General features: G+C 29.1%; 1 protein-coding gene across 1 annotated transcript; it reads left to right on the forward strand.

Moving 5' to 3' along the window:
- Window positions 1–452: 452 nt before the first annotated feature.
- LOC123303005 (E3 ubiquitin-protein ligase listerin) lies at window positions 453–14024 on the forward strand. The gene is made up of 16 exons (XM_044886102.1): window positions 453–611; window positions 673–879; window positions 938–1204; window positions 2110–2222; window positions 2286–2643; window positions 2723–2907; window positions 4299–5163; window positions 5540–5750; window positions 6609–7498; window positions 8419–8873; window positions 9148–9331; window positions 9412–9589; window positions 11043–11535; window positions 11842–11975; window positions 12478–13049; window positions 13835–14024. Exons 1-16 carry the CDS (start codon window positions 564–566, stop codon window positions 13892–13894), a joined length of 5220 nt encoding a protein of 1739 aa, XP_044742037.1. The 5' UTR covers window positions 453–563; the 3' UTR covers window positions 13895–14024.
- The last annotated feature ends 11833 nt before the right edge of the window (window positions 14025–25857 follow it).

The following is a 25857-nucleotide window of genomic DNA, read 5'->3' on the forward strand; positions in this document are numbered from 1 at the left end:
TTTCTAAAAAATACTTTCATAATTGTTAAGTTTCTCAGTAAATTTTTCACTCATAAAATTATAGTCCAAAATGTATAGTTTTACATTAGTTCTAAAAACACCGCATGGCACAGCACATACTTGAACAAAACAATCGATAGTGTAGTAGTTTGTTTTAAAGAACCAATTGGAGCAGTTTTAATTTTTTAATGTTTCTGTTTAAATTGTATAGATGGCAGTAAAAGAAGATACAACAGTGATCCTCAATATGTTTAACAATGTATTTCTTTCGCAAATGAAAACATCATATTTTTTATGTACGTTCTTAATTAAATATATTTCCTTACAAACATAATTTAAAAATGAAATAAGATTAATTTTAAATTAAAACTATAATTTTCAATTTTTCTCTTTTCTTTCCATTTAAATTTTGACAGTTACTGTTTAGTATTTTGACACTTCGCTGTCGTACGTACGCTTAATTTTTGATCCTCGTAATAAATAGTAAAATAGCAATCACATGCAATCAAAAAAATTAAAAAGTATTACAAAAATAATTGATATTAAATAGAAAGTTTCACAAAATGGGTGGAAAACATAAGCAAGCCCAGCGTACAAAAAATAATACTCGAGTAATTAATAATTAATTTATTTTTGTTAAATCAAAACTTTGATAATTACTCAATTTTTTAGCCATCAAGTAGTGGACGTAGTGCTGAACTATTAGGCTCGTCAATTCCAACGTTTGTTGGATTTTCAACAGGTAAAGATGGAGGATTCGTTCCAGTTATTCCCGGATTCGGAGGCCTGGGAATCGATGATATTGATCCAAATATAGATACGAATTTTCAATTAGTTTTGAAGAAAATGAATAAAAAAGATGCTGTCACCAAGCATAAGGTATATTATTTAGATTCGCTCTTATGATATTCACATTGATTTTGAATTTTATAATCAGGCTCTACAAGAATTTATTGAGTTAGTGAATGGATGTGAGTTGGAAGTTTTGAAAACGGTATTACCATTTTGGCCACGATTGTATTGTTCATTAGCAGTAGATGCAGAACATAGAGTTCGTGAGGCCTCTCATTTAGCTCAACGTGCAGTTGCAGTGAAAGCTAAACGAAATCTTGCACCATATTTAAAGCAGTTAATTGGACCGTGGTTTACATCGCAATATGATAGCTACGCTCCAGCTGCGTCAGCGGCTCAACAAGCATTTCAGGTACACTCTAATCTTTAATTTATAAGTACATAGTTTTTAAATTACTAAGAGAAATAAAATTTAAATTATTTTATCATAGTCTCAATTTTACCAAAAAAATTTCAATTGCTTTGCCTATTTTTTTTTTTTAACAATTAATCGATAAATTTTCAATTGTTTTCAAATTCTTTAAATTCATTTCAATCCAAGAAAATTGCCTTATTCCCTGAAATTATATTTTCTTTAAATTATGAGGTTTATAATTTGCGAATTTAATTTTATAATTGTTATCTTGTGAAACTTCCATATGTTCTCTTTGACTATTATTTTGGTTAAAAATTATGAGTATCGCGTAATCGCGTTCTTTAAAAAATTATAGTCTAGGATAATATTGCGCAACACTTATATCACTTATCTAACTGATCGTAACAAGTATCCTTATCAATTAAGTAACTAATTCCGCAATTTCATTCTAGTATTTTAATTATTGCCCAGTAATACCCTTCGTAGGGATAATTACCAAAAGCCCTCCAATTTTTTTTATTGATGATAGATATTCAGCTTTTGCAGATGTACCTCTATCATTTATATTTGTTTGCATACCTCTTTGTGTCAACAACCTTAGTCGTTCCCTCGAAATCGTCAAATTTATTTTAAATTAGATTCGTTGAAAAAGGTATACACATAAATAGTGTAGATATATTTACGCGGTTGTCATACATATTTCCTATAGTGTTTGAGAATAGTTTATTTTGTAGGGAGTTCATAAAATTAAATAAATAATTAACACAAAAATTAATTGAATAAATTTCATAAAAATCCATCAAATTGATTTTAAGTTTAAATCTCCTAAAACAAAAATATAAAAAGTTGTTTATATTAGTATAGATTATTGAAATTTGAAAAGTAAATTTGTATTTTTTTAGGATGCATTTCCAACTTCAAAGTTACCAGAAGTAATTGCATTCTGCCAAGAAGAAATTTTAAGTTATGTTTATGAAAACCTAATACACACTGTTCCACAAAGTACTACTAACAAGTAAGTTTCCTTTCTTTATGTATTAAAAAAAGCATTTTTTCGATTAATCTCTTTTTATTTAAGAAATTTAAGTGAAGATGAAGTAGAAGCACGATATCAACGAATTTTAGTTGCTAGTTTACAAGGTTACGCCTTATATTTACGAAAAGTTCCACCTCCACAAATTGAAATGGCTGCCGAATCAAATAAAAAACTAATAACAAATAGTAAATTTTGGAAATTATCAAAACATAAAAGTCCATTTATACGTACTGCATGGTTTAGTACTTTAGGAGCTTTATTACAGTGTGCACCAACATGTTTATTGGAAAATGAAGGGCAACGTGTTACAACAACGGTGTTAGCAAATTTGGATGAAACAGATCCAGCAGTTTTACCAGTTGTTTGGGAAACAGCACTATTGGCTCTATTCACAGTTCAGGTATTTCATCACTCAATTTATTTTTAAACTTCTCAAATGAGGTACGATTATGTTATTACATGTGAATTTTTCTATTTAGGATTGGTGGATGCATATTAATGTGGAGAAATTAGTTTTACCTAAATTGTGGCGAGTTTTGCGTGATGCTGCGCAAGGAAATGCCACATCAATATATCCAAATTTATTGCCCTTAATATCAAAATTTCCACCTGGCTCAGATGCGAATGCATTTTATAGTACATTTTTCGATAATATACGATTAGGGTATGCATTGTTTTAATTATTTGTTTATATTATGTATCAAAAACGGAACATTCAATAATTGCTAATACACCAAAATGTAACAGTGTAAACGTTGGTAACACGAAACATGTCGTTTAAAAAATTTACATAAGATTTTAGCCCATGCGCAGGAATTATCCAAGAGAGAGGTTCAAACATCATGTTATGTCATAAAGTCAATAAAAACAAGAAACTCTTTTTTCGAGTAAAAAAACATTTCATTATGTAAAATGTGATATTCAGTCACTATTTTTCAAGTTAATTCTGCGAAGTTAATTTTCCAAAACTCTGTGCCTCCGACCTCTATACCGCGATGTATGTTACGAGTACGAGACCAAACCAAACCAAACCGTAACGCCATCTTCAGACATTGTCGATCTAAGATATGTTTTTAGACGACGTAAAGTTGAAAGGAGCGTTCATTCGGTGCTGTTGTCACGGGTAAAACTACCAGAACGCGAAGCATTTGGTAGATAATTGGAAACGCATCTTCATTGAAAATATCGAGTGCTTCGAGTGAATTTTTGACGTACTATCCGGCAATGCGTTTTCACGAAAGTTTAGCTTCGTCGCCCCAGATGTCACGGACATCATCATGCAAAATTGAAAAGATTTATTTTGTTAGGAAAACCACATGCGAAATTATATTGCGATGATTCAAAAATCGATCCTGTAAATTTTTCAGAAACAAATCGATGCGCGGTGTTTATATTGTGATCCGTAAATAATCTTCTTTGAATCAGGCTGTACATTCGAGTGTTGAGTCTGTTTTGACGCGAGCCTCACATTTGATATTCATATTTTCGTTTTCAATTCACAAAAAGCGACGAATATCCACGGTCAACAGTCAAGATATAAAATCAATAAATGTCAATAAATGTAGAAACAACTTGAACAGATGATTAGTCAGTGCAAATGCGTTTCATAAATGACTGCATTTAAGGACTATATTGTTAGTTCAAATTTATGTGGAGAGATTTTCAATGAGAGAGGTTTTGACCACTCAACCCCCGCCCGTTCGCACGGGCCTGATGTTAACTTATTAGTGTTAATGTCTATGATATTTTATCAAAATAAGAAAGTTGTACTATTTCGGGACCGTATCAAGTTGGGGGCCACTTCGTAGACCCTTTTGGTAAAGAAGAAACTGGCTATAGTGCTCATACTTCGGTTATAGTGTCTCTAATCTGTAACGAGAATGGGTTTCTTATAATTTGAGTGAAAATCTTAGGTTAGGCAATTAGAATGACATTATAAACTTTGTGTCAGATATTATTGCGCTATGAATTAGTAATAAATCAAATATTATGAAACCCTTCTCAAAATTTTAAAATTTTAAACATGGATTACATTAATCACTTTAATTTTTCTAGATTAAATCAAAAAAGTGTGCAACAAAGTCGTAGTGAACTAAACTCCGTAGTAACATCATTCACCGAATGTTTACAATACGTTATATTAAAGAATCAACACGATCAACAATTATGTGAATCATTAATAAAAAATCAATTAATAATAACAATCAAATGGTGTATATTAGATGGACATTTTGCAACAAAAACAATATATTCACAAATCACAAATTTAATACATTATTGGTATCGTAATCGCAATAATATAGAAACCCCATTATACTCCTGTCTTCTACAATTATTCTGGCAAGAGCTTACCGATTTATGTTTACAAATTTTACAAGACAATGAAAATACATTTGATAAAGAACTATGCAATAATATTCATATAAAAATTATTGAATTATTATTTACTTTACGTCGTAATAATCATAATATTAAATTAAAAAAACAATTGAAAGTACAATTTAGTGAACGTTTAACAAGCGAATATTGTGATAATTCAGTTGATTCGGAAACCTCACAGCCACTGTTATCGTCAACAGATAGTGGTACAACGAATCCGAATGCGGATAATTCATTTTTGGATGAATTAAATTTAATTGTATATAAAATATGTGTATTTTATATGAATAATGTACCGAAATGTATTCATTTATACCTATTTCATTTTTATTCGTTGATACAAGAATTTGATTCGTTGAATTTATTTCAATATCTATGTGATAATTTAAATGCAACTGGTGTATATGCATTGTATGATCAAGTGTTTAATGGCTGGTTAATTATTGGTGAAGAAACTGATACACTTGTTGATTTAACATTTATTTTGTTTAAATATTTAAAATCTGATGAGATTGATATGATTCTAAATACATTTATTCAGGTAAGAAATTTATTTATGAGTAAACTATGAACTTTTTGGGAGCATGAAAAAGGCGGCAACTACTACATATATTATTCAATTTTATATTTAAAAGAAAAAATTAAAACAGAAAATTCAATTTTTTTCTTATTTCCATTCAAAATAATCTTAATAAAATTAATATAAAGTCGTATAAAAGAATAAATTTCCCCCAACTTCTTGCCACAAAATCGTCTCATTTCGTTGATTCCCACACCTCCCTTGAACGTACCACGTAATTCATGGATTTCCCCTTATTGGCTGATCAAAAATTGTTTGCTTTTTTGACTCGATTCTTGGGGCATCCTGTACATCCTCTATTTTATACAATTAGAAAAACTCAATTTTTATATTTTAGTTAAATAATGAAAAAGTGTTATTAAGATGTCTTGCACAAAGCTTAGCGCATCCATTTAGACATATGGAGATTGTTTGCACCTGGTTGAAACGTAAAGAAATCGATCAACTTTTGGAAAATTGTTCTATGAATATTATTAATGATAATGAGAATAATAATCCCGAAAATATGGGATTATTACGCTTAGCATGTGCACCAGATGAAACCGAAGGTATGTATGCGAAAATTCAATTTTGTTTTATTTATAACAATTTTAGCTTTTCACTGGTATCAGATCAGTCTTTTATAGAATAGCATGTTGATACCATAGTTTTAAATAGGAAAATGTCCAATGAAATCGTTTAATCTAAAATTGTGATGTACAGGACTAAATGACCATAAATTAAGAATTTTAAAGAAACGATAAAAACTATGAATTTGGATTTTAGTGTTGTTACTGTTATTAAAGAGGATTTTATTAGGGTCGGATTTTGGAACAGTTTAAAAAAAATTTGCGAAACCCAAAGATTGATAAATGTTGGCATATTAGATAATAAACAAAGAATATAGTTAGGGGCCATTCATTAATTACCTGAAGATTATCTACCCCTACTCTTCATGTAAGGGTACATTTAGTTTTCTAGAACTTCCCTCCTCTACTTACGTAAGATTCTATTTCGTTTTTCAGAACAATAAAATGTTCTTAGAAAAGGATCAGTTACACTAAAACTCACAGTATGACGTAAAGATTTTGTTTTTTAACAGATAATTTAGGTTTAAGGTGTAATTCGAAATGTACATTTAGAATAAAACAACCATTCCGCATCCGGAATTGAACTAGATTTCTATTATTAAATTTCGACTTACAAAATATTACTTAAGAATGGGTTTTCCTCCTCCCAAGATAAGGACATATGAAGATTTTTTTAAAGCCCTCTCCCCGGACGTTTACATAATTAATGAATGGGCCATTATATAAACTTAATAATTTTACAGGCACTTTCCAGAGTACTTCAAAACCACCTTGTTTAAGAGTTTAGAAAGTAAAATGTTTAATACTCCTTAGACTATATTAATTAATTTTTTCTAGGTTTATTAATTAGTAAAGAAGCACTAATAAAAATAGTAAATATAATTTGTAAACCTTTAATAAATCCACAAGAATATCCAGTCACATTAGATGCATGTGCACGATTTGCTGCTGTTTTATCAGCGTTTTTATATTCTGATGAATATGTTCACATATATACTGATTTAGAATTATTAATAGCATTATTTACATTAAATACCAACGTTACAATTACAACCGAAACACTTAGTGAAGATACATTATGGGAAATAAATACAGCATGGCAAGATGCAATCAGTGTATTACGTACAAAATACGCATTAGAATCAAATGAAATAATTCTTATAACAAATCGTTTTGCCGAATCATTAAAATCAACAATCACGCCAGCAATAAATACCGAATTATTCGAAAAAGTTGTACAACTAACAATTGAATTTATTACATCTTGTTGTCCCAACTCAACCGTTGGTCGTGTTACATTTATTTTAAATAATATTTTACAACATTTTAATGTAACCTCATGTGTTAAATACTTTACTGAAATATGTTTAAATGCTGAAACTATAAACGGAGTGTTTGTATCGCCTGAAACATTGATACAAATTGATAGTTTGTATGTAGAAAAATTCCAAAATTGTTCTAAACTTAATGCGGATATTGAAGTTGATCAGATGATTATTTATTGTAAATATGCGGTACAATTAATTTATAAATTGTATGAAAAATGTGATGATAATGGCGATGAGGATAATGATGAAGAGAATGAAGATGATGAGAATGATGATGAAGAGAAATTGGAAAATAATACGCTTCCATTAAATATTTTAACACCTGATATTGAGAATGATATTTTGTTTCATATTTTTACTTGTAGTGTATTAAATACGTATTCTGAATACTTTAAAATTGTAAGTTACAAATTTTTTTTAAATTTATTTATCATTTTACAAAAGTAGAAAATATTTGGTGATGCAAATTATTGAGCCTAATCGAATGATGTCTCGTATGTTGAAAACCATTCAATTGTAGAATAGACACCGTGACATTATTCGGTTGTGTAATAGACAGAGAAACACAAATTTGTACATACGGTGTTGAAATTGTAACCTTTTTTTTGTTAAAAACTCGGCGATTACTCATTAGAAAAACCATTAAGTAACTACAAATTCATTGTTTAGATTTTTTTTAAATGAATGTTCTATTGTTGCACTGAAAGTTAAATTACAAGATAGCCTTCACGTCTAATTTAAACCTTCGATCATTTCCTCGTGACCGAGCAAATGATCGGCAAGATAAACTGACCTTCAAATGAATTTTGTAATTAATACGTTTGCAATTATAATATTGGGAAATCACCGGTCTTGGTGGTGTCAAACATCTTACATAAATCTTTCAAAAGTTCAAAATCAATTTATTAAATCGTCAGATTACAATATGTAATTACAAAACACCTTAAAATTATAATACCTAGCTTATACTTTACCATATATTACATCGTCTTATAAATAAAATACATACAAATATTATAAAAATTGAATACATAGTTAAATTGAAGGAAAAATCTTATTTAAAAAAAGAAAAACCATTGAAATCATAAATTACCCTAATTTGGGTGGACGAGCCACACTTTAAAACTAAACCTTAACTAAAATAATAAAAGTTACAAAAGCGAATTTTTACACCAAATAATGACGAATTTATACCAAGTGCGTTTTAGAAAGAATGTATATTCTTAAAATTTAATATTAATTGAGTTTAATTTTCTACAGATATTTATTAGAAAGCAAAAATCATTGGTGAAGATAATATAAACGATTTTTTCTTTCAGACAAAACAATATAATGCAATCAAAACAAATTTACCTGAATATGAAAAACATTTAACGAATTTACTAAATATTTTAAGTAGAGAAATGATTGAACAAATCAATGAAACATTATTTAACAAATCAATAAGTTTAGGATATATATGGCCACGTTTATATTATATTTTACATACAAAATATCAACCAAAATTATTAACAATCAAAACCCCGAATGTCTTGTTTACGGAAGGCTTACGTTTGGAAACAGCATCATTTACGTCTATTGGCTGGTTACATTGGTTATGTATATTTGCTAATGATTTGAAATTGGAACAAATTGATTTAATTGGTAAACGACAGGTCGATACTTTAGCAATTGTACGTAATGTTCCCATGTCTGATAAAACAACGATTTTTACCTTGGAGGCATTAAATATGATTAAAGCTATACATAAACGTTCAGATATTTTATTAGAAAAGTAAGTTAATTTTTTATTTTAATAGTAACCCAATGGAGAAGCTGTGAGCTTTCTGCGTCTGGCCTCGACAGAATCCTATAGCTTCATTCGATTTTAATAGCGGCTCGTATCCGAAGACGTCTCGTCTTCGGATGACAGATCGTTCTCAAGGACGGCACAGAGGATTCTAGGTCTATGTGTTGGGATTCACTTGCGATACCCCTCTTTTGTTTTATTATTATTATTATTGTAACTTCTTACGATCGTAAATAAGTATACACATTCTTTTTTGTAGGGATATTTCAAATTGTTCATGGGAATCAATTCAAGTTATCATTGAAATAATACGCTTATTAGTTGCAATAATTAAAAATGAACCCCAGCATTTAACATCAACACATTGGGATTTCATATACATTGGACTATTTGGTTGGGTTGAAACTATTCGAAAATCAATAAAAAGTGATTCATCAATTTCGGTAATTAACGTATAATTTCAATCTGTATGAGAAAATGATTAAATGTTGCATAAGTCATATAAACACAAAAATTTTTTTAGATTTTATCAATGACATCAGCTGTTTGTGAATTATTTATTGAAGTTAGTAAATTTATGGAAAATATTAAAGCAGATGTTGCCGCTGGTGATGCATACAAAAAGTTAGCCGAAGAATGGAGTGAAGTTGTTGCAATTGAAGTACAAGTTCGTTTATTTAAAATATTTAAAACAACTATTGGTATGTACTTCGATAATATGATTAAATATGATAATACGTTGTTAATGAGATTAAACTGACCTTAAACGTGCGTTGGAGTTGACGTCCTTGTGAAAAAATGTGTTTAACAAATGCATTATTAAAACGTACGTTAATAAAACACACCGCATCCTGTGACTTTCGGCTGAGACTTGTGTAAATGCGGCCAAGGAGTGATATTAGCGTAGATGCTAGCTTTGTTTACTGTTTAATAACGAAATGCTCAATGACCTGTTTGAAATTATAATCAAGCAACATAGTTTTCAATAAAAAATCGTAATTTCCTACAGTTGATAGGAGATTTCTGTATCACAGATATAAAACAGTTGGTAACACATTTTGGTTGCCTCTATTCGAGTCTCGGCCTTAACCTACAGGAAATATATTTCAAAAACTTTTTCTTTTGGAATTAGACGCGGAGAGTTATGTGTTTCAATTTTATAAGACGTCTTCATTACGGTGGGAACTGTAAATCCCAACCATAACCTTAACATTCGTGGGTTTTGTATTTTACAACGAAAAAGTTATGAATTTGACACGAAATAACTATGCTATTTCGGGTCACTTAAATTTAAAACCATGGTGACATGAAATAATTGTGTTATATCGGGTCACTTAAATTTAAAATTATGGTGGCCAGAAGTAATTATTTTATTTCGGGCTACATAAGGTTCACCAAATAGTTTTAAAATTAAGTGACACGAAATAATACAATAGGGTATTCCACTATTTTTGAAAAAGTACTTCAAATTGCTGATTTTGCTTATAAAAATCCTCCAAAAATTTATTTCGGAAAAATACACACGCTTTCTTGCCAAAAACAAAAATTAAATTTTAAACCGTTTTAAACTGTCAAAAACGCGGGCATCCAATTTGATGACGTACGTAATATGGGTATCACTCTACGAAATAACACTAATAATTTTGACAGATATATTCATAGACATCTTATATTATACCCAACTGTCTCCACTGAACTAACTGATGGTCTATGACTCATACCGCTATGACCTCATAGCTGGGCTTACCCGCTTTTTAGGTCATGTGATATACAGTTTAAAAATTACGGTTTTAATTTTAATATTTTAAAAGAAAAAAGTGCTTTTATGACTCGAAATCAGAATATTTAAGTATATTTTTACATAAATTTTAACTGTTTTCAAATTTCATGATTTATTTTTGACTAACGATAATACCCTATTGTTTCGTGTCAAATTCTCAATTTAGCAACTATGTATGCTATTCTAAAATCTGAAAAAACTCAAGCGGCGATGTGTGAAAAAATTTTCAATTGTTTATAAACATTTGTTTTAAAGATTCGATAATTTCATTGTTGATAAGATTTCTTCTCCCCAAAAAAAAATCTGTAAAAACCCTGTTAGAAAGTAGTTTATTATGGTAATAATAATAGTTAAGATACTTTTTCTTTTTACAGAAAATATAAATGAAAACAATTACAATAACTATACAGTGACATTAAAATCACTATGTGATTGTTCAAAATATATAAATGGTCCAAATGTGATACGTAATGATACTAAAATAAAATGGCGTGATTTAACATGTCATTTTACAGAATTACTATACAATAGTTTAACCACACAACGAATAGCCGCTACCATTTTTATACAAAATATATTATGTCCATATTTAATTGAAATGGATACAAATGCAATATCTGGTGAATCATCAAGTGCCAATAATTATCAATTATCATTAGAAATATTTAAAAAAACATTAGAAAAAACACAATTAATTGTTGAATCAATGATTCAAGATTTTAAACTTGGTGAGCAAATATGTCAAGTGAAACCATTTACAGAAGCATTTGATTATACCGCTGGATATTTGTTGACATGGTCCCTGTTGTTGAAAATGTTTTCAAATGCATCATCGAATTTACGATATCAGTATACAGAATGGTTTAGGTAAAATATTCAAATGGATTGAGGTAGTTTGATTTTTGTGTCAAATGATTTCCAGTAAACACAAAGAATTAGAATTATAATTAATTAAAAATTCAAAGAACAATAGTAAAGATTCCTTTTTAAGGTTTTTTTTCTAAAGAAATTTTATTTCACCGGAAATATCTGACTGTTCAATAAATATTACAAGCGTTTTATTTAATATTTTTCGTTTGAAGCCAAAAACAAACTAGCGAAATTCTCAATCAATATCAGATTGGCGGAGAGTTTTTGAATAAAATTAATGTTCATTTTACGTTTGTTTTATAGAGACCATGATTATTTAAAGATTCTAATGCAGAATATACTTCGATTAATGCCAGAAAAAATTTTGGATCCATCGGCACAAGCTATGCCAAATTTAACTGAATTATTTGATGAAACGACCAAATTTAGTGTTACAGGTAAAAGTTATAACATAAATGATCTCACATGTGGCTTATTTAAGGAACTCGAATACCAATCCTGCTAGATTTACAATTGGTACATTTATCCTCACTATTTCTTAGAGGAGTGTAACAACATTCTTCATCTTTTCGATTTAAAAATTGCATACGCAATCTTTGATTTTCAAGACTAAAATTCTATAATATTTTAAACCCAAGTTGTGCGGTTTTGAGATATTGCACTCCATAGTTTTTAAAAACGATTTTTGATTGTTAATTCTAAGCACTACAAAATATGGAATGGGATGAAACTCTTCGGTAGCATCCACACGACCGAGCTATCGAATATTCGATATTTTGATAAGTATAACAATGTTCGAAAATTCGTTTTGTAAATTTTTTCTTTATTATCATGCAGATACTTTATTAAGCGACTCAATTGTGGCAAAAACCTGTCTCAGAACTTTTGTTGTAAAAGCTCCAAAGTTTAATTTAACTGAAATTATGATTATTATTGTAGATGAACAAACAAGTGAGTGGGTTGAAACATGCGCATGTGGCGTATTTCGTGATATATTAACAGTAGCACCAGCATTAGTACGCCAATGGTGGTCAAGTGCTGAATCACGTGTTGCACGTATTGTCGATCGTATAACATCAACATTCATTTCATCACAATTATGTACACAAGAATTACAGAACTTATCAAAACATAATAATGAACATATGTCTGTCAAAGTACATCCAGTGGCACGTGAAGTTGTAGCCACATACACAGTGGATGAAGCACGTATGGAAATTATAATATCCTTACCACCAAACTATCCATTGGGTACAGTGAAAATTGATTGTAATAATCAAATTGGTGCAACAAATCAGTGGCGTAATTCAATCATGCAATTATCTTTATTTTTAACACATCAAAATGGTAATGTTAATGATGGCCTAACATTATGGAAGAATAATTTGGATAAACATTTCGATGGTGTTGAAGAATGTTATATATGTTTTTCGGTTATACATGCTGGTACTTATCAATTACCAAAACTGTCGTGTTCCAAATGTAAAAAGAAGTTTCATTCTGCTTGTTTGGTAAGAAGTTTTTATCATTTGATTTTTAGAAAAAGTATTTCTATAAAGACTATCCGATCCAAGTTGGATGAAAACAAATGACTTTTTTCGCTAGAAATTCGTCTCAATAGTAGTCGTCTTCAAAGTAACATATTATGAATTCCAATCGAGGATAGTCTATGAATGATTCGCAGATTCCGGCGATTCAATTTTTAATTTAATTTCTCAGCTGTTAATCTAATACAATCATTGACATAAATCATATTGAGCGCTATGTATGCTTAATGGGTCCGAACTTAAACGGATCTCATTGGCAGTGATTAGTTGGTATCTATAGGACATAGAGATTCGCAAACTTCCACAATCTTGATTTTTATATCAGAAGTTTTAAATTTTAGACAACTCTGTTGAATAATTAATTTTTTTTAAAGCTGGGATTTATAGCACTCAAGCTCATACGGACTACAGCGGTCCAGATCGATTTGTATAATTTCTCTACCAAGGATAATTATTTTTTGTGCTACGCCATACTAAAAGACGGGATTGGTCAACATAGGATAAACAGCCGAAGAAAATTATTTTTTATTGTTTTGATATAATGTGCTATTGACGAGATAGGTCTTCGTCAATTGAATAATCAGCTTGGAATGTATATATAGATTTCGATATTTATAATATTAAAGTTTCTAACTTTCCCATATGATGAATGCTATAGAGGTGCTTCATATATCTTTTGCCGGCAGATAAAATTACATACGCTGAAATTAAAACTGAAGTTTAACATTTATCTATTTTGTGTTTTTCAGTATAAATGGTTTAGTACGAGTAACAAATCTACCTGTCCTATATGCAGAAGTTTATTTTAATCAAACTTCTCTTTATGTTAAAACTGATAATTAAGTATTTTTTCAGAAAAAGTTGAAAAACAAACAAATGAAAAAAATTTTCTATATTATTATTTTAATCAATATAATTTATTGTTTTAAATACTTATAACGGCTCATAAAAAATTTTTTCTTTCAATTATGTTTAAAAAATTTTAAAATATATTTTTTAATAGATATTTCTTGATTTAATTTTCGTTTGATACCCAAATTATATCCCTGTCTTCATTTACGATGCATAAGTTGATTTGATATGGTTTATTAATTGGAACCATGATGCGTTTGACTAATGAATTCTGATTCCATATCTCAATTTTTGTTTGATACGCAAATTATATCCCTGTCTTCATTTACGATGCACAAGTTCATTTAACATCGAATGGTTTATTAATTGAACCATGATGTGTTTGACTAATAATTTTTCCCCATTGAAAAATAAATATTCATTTATTATTTAATTACTTTAAATCTAAAACTTTGTTGAGCAAATCGTTTCTTTGAACCTTAATAATGAATAAAATTGAAATATACTTATATAAATTTGCAGTTATGTGTGTTTATTGAGTAAATGTGTAGATACAATGTCTTAGTATTCTAAGTGAATAATAGGTATATTTGAGATTTAAAATAACAGTATGATCACTTTCAGAATCGTTTTCCTTAATAATTCGAATACTTTTGTCGTAAAAGTTGTCATCAAATTTAAAAACTATTTCAGGACCCAAGATTTAGTAATTTCGATTCTCGTTAAGCATATAAATCTCATCGGAGAATTTAAAGATAATTCTCGTAAAAACAAATCTAGGCTTTACGTGCAAAAATGTATGCGTGTGTGAAAAACTAAGAAGAATTTTCTGGAAATGAGTGCACAAACTCTAGGACTTTTTGTTTAATTCTATCGGCTTGAATTGTCTTAATTTTCGTTTTTAAGGTCCAGTATCTCGAAAATAGCGGAATTTTCAGGAAAATGTAAGAGAAGTAAAAGTCGTATAAAAAACCAGAAACTTAAAAAAATGTAAGCATGCTCCCTCTCCTAGACTATAAACAAAAAAAAAATAAAAAAACTCTTAAGCAATAGATCATATATTCCTCTCTTTAGGTGCTACACCAGTAAAATCTTACAAAAATAAAGTGATGTAAAGCTACGTTTTGAAAGCTCTTAAGCTATGTTATTTGAATCGCTTAGGGAAGTGTGAAATTACGTTTTGCAAGTAAAAAAAATTTATGCTACCTACGTAATAGGTGAAAAACAAAAATTTTCGAACTTTTTTCAGTTTTTTCAGTTCAATTCAAAAACTATGAGTTTGCGACTTGCTACCATCATTTTGAAAGTCTAATATTTTTTGAAATATGATTCTTGAAAAATATAATTTTCAGAAATGTTAAAATTTTGAGTTTTGCTTATGTTAAACTGTTAGAGATGGAACAAAAGTATAAATGTAAAAAATGTTTTTATAAAAAAATTAACAACTTTTGTTTGAATTTGGTGTCTATTTTCTCCAAAAATATGAATGATAGAGTGATGAAAATTTGTTGGTAGCTTCAACTAGTGAGCTTTATGAAAAATTTTGGAAAAAAAAGAAGGTTTTCTAGAAAATACTTAGTACTTTTCTAGAAATAATGGAGGCAGTAAGGCGGACGTAAAGCTGCTTTCTTTATATATTATTTGAATCCCTCAGGGGAGTGTGAAATTACGTTTTGCAAGCAAAAAAAAAAAACTTGTGCTACCTGCATAATAGGTGGAAAACTGAAAAAAGCTCGAAATAATTAGGAGCACAATTTTTTTTTTTGATGCAAAACGTAGTTTCACACTCCCCTAAAAGGTCCAAATAACATTAAAAAAAAAGTAGCTTTAAATCGCGTTTTGCGATTTTGATGCAGAATTTGACTAGCGTATGTTTCTTTCTTCTTATAAAGAAATAATGTGCAAGTTTTAAAAACCGCAAAAATCCGTGATATTTCGGCATAAAAAAGGGGATGAAGTTTCCACATCCAAACGGTACCTTCCATTTAAGTTTGGAGATAATGTGGAGGTACGCAAACACCAAAAATAACGAAAATCCAAGAAATATCGATACCAAAAAAGGGTGAAAGTGTTGGGAAGTTGACAGCCCCAAAATTTCTAGATTAATTTGAAGGGGCTGTAGGGATAAACAAAGGTTTAAAACATCGAAAAAAGAGATTTCCCCCAGGGAATCCCCTTCAAATAGCTGAAATACCCTACTAAAAATCCCCTCCACATTACCTACAGTGAAAAATCCTGTATACCGAATTTCATCTTATTTGAACTAATGTGTACCTCTGGAGATGTACAAATGCAGTGCGAAAAAAATAATTAAATAATTTTTTAGGGACTGCAAAACGTATTTATAACACACTCCCACCCCTCTCCTTTGATTTTGCGATACGGTGTATAAGTCTTATTTTGTGGAAAAGAACATTAAAAAATACATTAACGAGATAACGATGGAAACTTCAAAGTGTGTTTTCGAGTTTTAGTACAATTGAATTTATTCGAATTTTGCTAAATATAAGTTATTTCATAGCAGAATTAAAAGATCGAATCAGTTAAATTGAACTTTGTGCTTTAAAAATGTACTTTGTTTTTTCAAGGTTGGCCTCTAGAAAAAACCTGGGTATATAGTACCTAAGTATAAAAATTTTAAAACTTTGATGAAAGTAGTCATCAAATTTAGTATAGTTCTTGGTTATTACTATTGAAAATAATAAAACACTTGATCGTATACTTCTCTTATCTATGATTGTAAAGTATGAATAGTAATATGTAATTCGTACGATCAAGTCTGAAGTAGTTTTCATGTTTCTAACTATAGGAATAGAGTAATCACTACAGAAGTATAGGAGATACGTTGACGAGAATAACATAACGAAAGTAGGTATTGAATTCTAAGGCACTTAAATAAGTAAATATAAAAATAATTTAAAATAAAGTTTTTAAATGATCCAAACTTATTTGTCATAAAATAATGAATATAAAAGAGGATAAGTATACAAAAAAAAAATTTGCATAAGGAACCTTTGTTATTATAGCAATTGAGATAAATTACCTTATAAAATATTCAAAGAGTACTAAGTACTATATTGAGGTTTTTATCCCTTAAATTTACATTTTATACTAGTGAATAGACGTAAGAATTTATGTATGAACGGGTAAATAAAGTCCTTAAAAAAGGAATAATAAAGATATACCTATATAATATGTACTTCTCGTTTCTTAAATGAATAGTTTCTTTTTTCTATAGGCATTGTTATTTATACATAAGCACACAATGAAGCCTATGTGTATGTCGCTGCCTTAATGAGCAGTTCAGTTAACTGCCTAGCCTTTCTAGTAAACGTCGCTGTTCAATTAGCGGTTTGAATTATATTCAGATGTAGCTTTTAATTCAAAATTTGATGAACTAGCTGGCTGATGCTTAGGCCATTCATACAATAGGGTGACCAATTGGTAAAAAAGATTAAATATCTTACATTAGAAACTTTTTACTTACGTATTTTAAAATATAACAAATTGTTATTTGGTAATCATGAGATCAAATAACGTTACTTAATAACAAAATACACAAGTAAGTAATTAAAATATTATTTGTTAATGCAAGTTTAACTTCCAAGGTATTTTGATCCGCAAAGAACTTCGTTTTTAAAACAAACACATCATTTATCACATTGATTCACAGCAGGCTTTCAACTACATTTTGAAATCCCTGCCCACCAAAAGGTGATTTGACAAAGCCAAAAACTCTCACAAAGCACTTGAAATTTCTAATGCCGCCTATATTGTTTGTATTTGAACAATACAACTCTTGGCGTGAAAACCAGTTTGAATATAATTTTTTTTGCGAAAACGCAATCAAACTGTTTGAAATATCAACAATATTATTCCTTGCCGGCCCCATATTCACACTGTATAGATTAAAGCCCCAGGTGTTAGAAAAAGTGAAACTAAATTTAAATGACTAGGCTAGGCATTAGACAAGCTATTTGATTAGATTACTGAATATCGTTCATACTGTTGTTGAGCGGCGTCGTTCAGTAAAAAGGCTATGCTGTTAATTGAACGGCTATTTTATAGTTGCCTGCGACATATATACAAACTAGATTCAAAAGCGACGCAATTTTTGAATAGGTATGTACCGAGGGTTCCATTAAAATGATAAAGAATTTTCATTTGAAGTACCCGTTTTTGTTTAAACGATTGATTTTTTTTCAAGTTAAGGGCTTAAAGTCAAAGGAAGTGACATGATTTTAATATATACCGAATTTTTTTCAAATTGGTTTATTCTCCGAGCGAAGAAAGATGCAGAATTTAAAAAAAAATTTAGAGTTATTATCTTGAACTATAATGTAAACTGGCATGATAATGAACCTATTTCTAAAATAATTGAGTTCAGAATTAATTAGAGGAAATCTACATAGCGGCAATTAAAGGAAATCTGCATGGCATTTAAGCATGAGCATTTATGGGCAACTGCCCAGAGCAATTGATATTTTTGGAGTCATGTTCGCAATGAGGGAGCTAAAAAAGCCCCCAGTAAAAAAATTCAGAACTTTTTACACGTAATTCGAGAATAATGATTGGATAATTAACGAAGAATATATATAAAATTGATCGTTTGGAAAACGGCTAAAGATATCGAAATATTCACTCTACATTTTTTTAGGAAAAATTTTATAAAATCAATTAGTTTCAAGATATTGTTATCTAATTAGTAGGGTTTTAAATTAGAAATTACCGAAATCTTCCTTTTTTTTTTAATTTTAATTTTTATTTTGAGCGGACGACAAAGGTTTTGAAAATTTATATTTTGAGATAATAAAAGAGGTATGATGATTTTATCTAAACAAAAGCTAAAAATGAAATGAAAATAAATCTGATACGAGCACATGTTTTTTTTACGCACTAATAAACAAGATGCCATAACAGTTTTAAATTCTAACTATCAGATCGAAATGTTAGAATTTTTTTCCAAAAATATTTTGAAAATTCAATGTACTAGAAATCAAAATTTCAAATTTTGAAAAAGATTTAAATTTTAATATTAAGATGGTGGTTAAACGTTTTCTCCGTAAACATTAAACTTGGCGGAAAAATGGTCTCTCAGTAAAATTTTAGAATTTATTTCGTACAACTTTGCTAAATCTAGAAATTATGTCTTAGTTTGAAAATTGCCAAGTGACTTACCGTTTTAGGAACACTGTATATTACAATATAAAAACAATTGAAAATTGATTAACTGTTTAAATACCCCATATAGACACTGTTCATTATCAGTGCTTGTATTATTTTTACAAATAAGTTTAAAAAAACTAAAAGATTCATGTAGGATAAAATGACGGCCGTTTTTTGGAATCTACATGGTTGAAACTACTTTTTAAAGAAAAAAATTTCTCCCAAAAAATGACCCGTTTGAATCCCTTAATATTATTGAATGGGTTTAATATGAAATTAGAATTGAACAATAATCGTTTCCACACTGCCATTGAGGTAGAATATATTCGAGCGTTTTTTATTCAGGGGATACTCAATACCGTACACTGTTTCATTTGTTGTTAGTTTTAATGAAACAGAAAGCGTTGCGTTTTTTGTTTTTGTTTAGTGTATTAAAATATTTTTTCTTGCCAATAGGGTGAATTAATAAATTGAAATAATAAACAGTTTATTTATATAAAAAATGACATATAATTTATGGTCGTATGTGAATAAAATACTAAAAGGTGCTTTGTAAACCTACAGAGTCTTAAAGTAATAAGAAAATTGTTATGAAAAATATATTACTCTTTTTTTTATTATATGTAATTTTTTTAAGTAACTTTTCCCTTGTATTTATTCTTCCGGTTATTTCCTGAAGCATTAATATTTAAATTTTTGTTATATTTATAAATAATTTTTTTTTTCGAGTTTGAGCTTGTAATGCAAATTACACTGGATATAGTCTAAGATCCCAATTAGGATCGACCTTCACCCATCTGTTTCCTTCACCAATGAAAGTTATTTTTAGTGAAATATAAAATGTTAAAAAATATCCCTGCAATGGATTGCCTAAAAAAATGTGGTCAATTAAGCTACTTTTAGTGAAAATATCAAGAGTAAAATTTTTTGAAATTTTCACAGACTTGCATATCTAACGAATTTTGATCTACTCGAAATTAAAAGCCATAAATAATATGCCGCAGCTATGTTGTCTGCCTCTTTTCGTTCACTATATCGCATTTATACAGGTTGTGAATAGTAATTACGTTCATCTATTAATTTATTGACTCGCATATCTAAATAAAGATAATTTTATTGCAAATGCGGTACTATATGATTGTCCACAAAATATCAGTCAAAAAATTATAAGCTTACCAAGTTTTGATATTTTTATTGAAAGTTGTCTTGACCATATTTTTTTAGGCAACCCATTACAGGGATATGTGTAAATATTATACATTTCATAAAAAATAACTTTCATTCGGTAAACAGATGGGTGAAGGTCAACCTTACTTCGGATCTTGTACTAATATACAAATTAGGATGACAGCATAGAAATAGGGTTTGATACCCTTAAAAGAATTGGATAATGTGATTGTTACATCGTTTTCGAACATTATTACCTGAGAAAGATTAACGACGAGAAAAAAGGTTAATATGTCAAGGGATCCAATTTTCGGGCTATCACTTGGCGCAATATAATTTTAGTCAATATGTTAGAAAGTATTTATCCAATTGTTTTTATGAAACCGTTTTAGTATTTTTGGAACAAAATAATAGACCATTAATGGAATGAAATGGCAACAATTCTTTTTGGAAAATCTGGAAATTTGGTAAAATTAAGTATGTAAATAAAGAAAAAAAATTTTAAAGTGCTTAGGTTTTTATGCTTCGATTTTCGTATTTCAACGATATCTATTTCTTTCGTTTATGTTGAAAAAGGCATTAATAAGATAACACGTACTAAAAACAATCATATGGGTACAGTATGACTATTCGAAACAATTTGATGACGAAACGGCATTTAAACCCTTTGGGTAGTTGCAAACTGACTCTTTGTATGTACATATCGTGTTGTCAATCGATTTCTATTAACATAAACGACAGGCAAATAACTATTCTTGAAATACGAAAATCAAAGCACAAAAACCGAAAACCTCGATTTCCTTCTTTCCCAAAATTCGACATTTGAGTAATAATTCCTCATTTTTCTTCAAATTAAAAACAAAAAAATGTGGTCAATTAATCCCAATTCTTCATTTTACTATTCCTTTGAAAAAATGGAGAAAATTACAAAACAAATTTTCGAAATTTCATGAAACGCATAAGTTTGATCAAAAAAATATATAAAAATGGGATTTATTTAACGGTTGAGTGAGTAGTATGAAAAATCTTTATTTTTCACCGATTCTAAAGATATCTCGAAAAAATCTTCTAATTCGTCATATGTGCTAAATTTTAATCATTATTGCTTCCTAATTTTCTTAAAAATCCACAGATACGAAAATTAGTTTTATTTTGGTATTAGGCAAAATAAAGTTTCTGAGGAATGGGCTGAAGAAATTGTTGTGGGATTTTAGTCAATTTCTCAGAAGCTACTCGCCCAACCGCCCAACCGTGATGTAAGTGCAATGATTATTCTATTTTTGGAAATTATCACGCCTAGCCCTCCTCCTGCCTTTATTACAAAAGCCTTATTGCTATAAGCCATAAAAATGGACTTAAATAATAATAAATTACATTTAATAATATTTCTTCAACAAATATTTTTAATGATGCGTTAAATATGAAAATAAAATAAAAAAAACGTATATTTAACAAAATGAAAACAAATTATAGCGCTAACGAAAGAGAATACGCGGAAAATGGAATGTGTTTATGTTTTGTGTGGTAACTTTGGTATCATATTTTTTGTTATTCATAAAAATAAAGAATAATACTTGTAAAAATATTTGTATTCATTAGCGGCCAAAGAATTTCTTTCATGATATACGAATACCCATGGTGGCAATGTGCAAGGTTTTCAAAAAATTCATATAGGGCAATCAGGGCAATTGCTCTCTTCAGAAAGTTAAAGTCAACTATTTTAAGTAATAACTTAGCAAATAAATTGTAGTTAAAATTGAATAGAATAGATATTTTCAACAGAATAATTTTTGGAGGAATTTTAACCCAAAAAATAAAAAAAAATCGGGTCCTTTTAACAATTAGACGAGTAGTTTATGAAATGTTGACTAAAATCGTATGGAAGGGGTAGTACCTCCTAAAGAAATTTTTTGGATATCTTAGAAAATTCTCGTTAGTGTCGAAATCATCTATACGTTTTCGAATATCTCTTTAAAATCTTAGTTGTTACTACGAGTATTCGCAAAAACCTACTTTTTCAAGCTTTTTAAAATTCTATGGTATATTTATTAATTATTCTGGGTAATCTGGGTAGAGACCGAAATGCACGAATACAAATTTCACTTGTGACAAAAAAGCCTGATAAGGAAAAAGGAATAAACAAAATTATAGAAATTTGGTGTCACATATAGCATCATATTTTTCATTTTCAGGACTCTAAGTAGTAAAAGAATTAATTTAGTATAGTTAGAAAAATTTTTTGTGAGCTAATGTTTATTTAACGAATACAGAAACTCACAAAAAGATGCTTCGATCACTTAAATTTTTCATAATAAGTGGAATAACCAAATGAGTCACCTCTCTTTTTCTGTCTTGAAGAAAAATTGATTTTATCCATTACCAAATTTTATTTTTCAGACTTTTAAAATTCAGTAAATGAAAATATTTTTCTGTAGCACGATATCGATTACAAATTTGTAACTCAATAATGATTCATTTTCTCATTCACCACTAGCGTACAAAAACTATTGAAGAAAAACTGATGAACACAAAAAATTATTTCAATGTTTTTTGTCATCATTATATTCTCAACAGGTTTCTTCCTGATAGACCATTCTCCAGGAAAAGAATCGTGCTATAAACAATAGTAGGTTTATAATTATAAATATTCTACATATCTACATAATTATTAACTTCCCAGAAGTAATTGTAATAGATTTGATTTTCTAAATCGAATTTTTCAACATATCTTTACGTTGCATGACCGGGACAAGGTATTTAGACCATTTTGGAGAAGAAGTATGTGCGTGTGTGTGTGCCAATTTTGACCAAAAAACGATATCGACTTCGTTGAAGAGTTGATCGATGCGTATTAATGGCAATATGATCGAAAAGAATTTCATAAAATCGAAAAGAATTTCATCGGTCTAGTCGGTTTGCTTTTTTTATTTATTTTTTTATAACTCTTTATAATACTGGAAAGTTATTGGTGTGGACCTATAGGATCGCAGCATACCCCTCTCCTTTCCATGGCTTGTTTTTTGAGTAACAGGCTCGTTAAAATTTCAAAATCTTTTATTAAACCCCTTCCGGGTGGAAGATTTATATGAGCTCTTAAAGTATGTAGTAATACTGAGCAAATTGGTATTAAAGTACCTATGTGTGTTAATTTCACCTCAGCATCAAACTCGCATCCAGGAAATAATTTGTTTTAGAAAAAATAATCAATTTTTTAATTTAACAGTTTGTAGTCTTTGAAACTTTTTTCGAGCAACCAGTTTTAGAATACACTGTAACGTATAAATATGCCGGACAGACTGAAAAGTATACTATTTTTCTAACTACGTATATTAGGAAGAAAATATTTGCGGTGTTTTGGGTTTGTAATTTTTTGTGAATTGTGTTTTGTTCATTTCAGGGAGATATGAGTTACTGTAATGTACTGCATTTTGTTTATGTGATGTATGTATACGTTAATTCAAAAAATTTTAACGAATTTGAAAATTTTGTTGACTTTGTGCTATTTTAATGTTTTGTATGAAACGGATCTATAAGAGTCATCGTTTACTTATTAATAACGGATGGATATCAGTTTGTGTTAGATTATGTTGATGCGCTTGGTCGGCAGTTTTTTTGCATAAACAGAATCTGTGATAAATTTTCTTCATGGTGAAAACATTTTTGAAGCTTAATCACCGATTAATTATTGTACAATTATCCTTTTTGTGAGTTCTTTTCAAACGAAATAGTTCAAAATTTGGCCCTCCAAGAGGCCCCAAACTGTTTTTATTGTGATCAAGGGACTTTCAATTATCATCAACCCCAAAAAAAAAATGAACGTTCATCATACTTGCTCAAACAGCCGGACTACCTTAATAATAATAATAACGGAATGTTTAACGTTTATCAGACATGCATCTATAACAGAAGCCACCCAAATCATTATTTTTTATCCTTTGATTTATGATGTGGGTAGAATCGGTTACTTCGTTCTTATATTTACCGCCCTATTCATTGTAATTGATCAAACTGCCGCTACCTGGGTTCGAACCAGCAATCTCTCATAGTCAGTAGTCAAACAGTTAAATGCGATTGCGTCTTTACTCGCTCGGCCAATGTGCCGGTTTATCTTGGCTGCTCTTTACCACCTAACGTGCCTTGATGCATTCTATAAAGTCCTGGTGCAAACTTTACCAGTAATCCCAAGTTTCCGACTTACAAAATAACTAAATTATATAGGATTATTTGTTTTTGAACAGAATGTTCCACCTATGATATATATAATACACAAAGCGTGTGTTTCATTTTATACAATATTATATATCTTATCCTTTAAAAATTAAATTATCTAATTTTCTGTGTATGGTTGTTTTTGTAGGGTGGTTGAATAAGCTTATTTAAGTTTAATTTGTATATACCTACGTATTACGTACGTACATACCTATATACATGTGAGTCTCATTTAAAATTGAAATGTTCTCTTTATTTGTATATATCATCACTCAAATTTTTCTTTTATACTTGTTTAGGATTCCGTTTTAACATTCAAAAATGCAAACTACTAAATTTGTATAAATTTTTTAGGTAAGTAGGTATATATATACTTGGATCATTCAGTTATTTAAATAACAAATTTGAATAATTTCGGTTAACTTCCAACGTACATAACTTTATCTATTTATTATGCTTTATTGTTCTTTTAAGGTAGTACGAACGCCAAGACAAATTTAAACTTGTGGTTGAAATTATTTGTACCTTATCTTCAACTTTGATGATGAATTTTGTTATAAATTCATGAATGTAGACGAAAAATAAATAACATAGAATAACATTTTTCGATATCTGCCTTGGTTTTTGAAGTATTGAATACAAAATTTTCAATTTCCAATATTTTGAAAATTACTCCAGATATTGAAAATTTTTATTCTTATTTTTCGTCATATATATGTCAAGTTATAACATAATTCACCATCAAAATTGAAAAAATATATTTTTTAAATTTGCGTCCCCACTACCGTGCTCATACATCCTTAATTAGTCAAGCACCATGGACTTTTTTTGTTTTCAATAATTTATTAAGGTTTTAACTATAATTTAAATAGTTTTTTTCAATTTCTACCGAATAGTTTTGGAAAAATCTGTGAAAAAATATCATGCATCTACCGTTTTCCCATAAGACCAATGTTAAATATGCTTACATTTGAAGTCATTTATTTATTTAAATAATCGGGCAACCTCCTCTCAAATTTTCAGAATTGTTTTAGACTTACTCCAACTTCTTGTTAAAAAATACCAAGACTTTTATCCAAAATTAGAAAACTAGAGTTAGTTAGGGGCTAAATCGAATAATTATAAAACAAATTGATAACACTAATAATTATAAAACAAAAAAATATTTTTTCCGACAAAAATACAGCATCGATGAGCTTGTCTACATCGTGTTTATTTGAAAACACTGCACTTTTGAAAAAATGTCATAAAGAGGAAGTTTGATAGGCTCGTAAAAAAGGAAGCCACTCACAAAGTTTCTAGTATGTAGTTATCATAAAAAAAAAAAACGTGGTGTCCCATTTAATAATGTAATTGATCAGAATTTGATTTGATCCTT

The sequence above is a fragment of the Chrysoperla carnea genome, chromosome 1 (assembly GCF_905475395.1).
Source record: "Chrysoperla carnea chromosome 1, inChrCarn1.1, whole genome shotgun sequence".
NCBI lineage: Eukaryota > Metazoa > Arthropoda > Insecta > Neuroptera > Chrysopidae > Chrysoperla > Chrysoperla carnea.

What these genes read in the sequence shown, in the direction of transcription:
- LOC123303005 (XM_044886102.1), top strand. Translation starts at nt 564, where the DNA reads ATGGGTGGAAAACATAAGCAAGCCCAGCGTACAAAAAATAATACTCGA. An exon ending in CCACAAAGTACTACTAACAA is followed by an intron (nt 2,223 to 2,285) that starts GTAAGTTTCCTT and finishes TTTTTATTTAAG; the next exon opens with AAATTTAAGTGAAGATGAAG. An exon ending in TCAGATATTTTATTAGAAAA is followed by an intron (nt 8,874 to 9,147) that starts GTAAGTTAATTT and finishes TCTTTTTTGTAG; the next exon opens with GGATATTTCAAATTGTTCAT.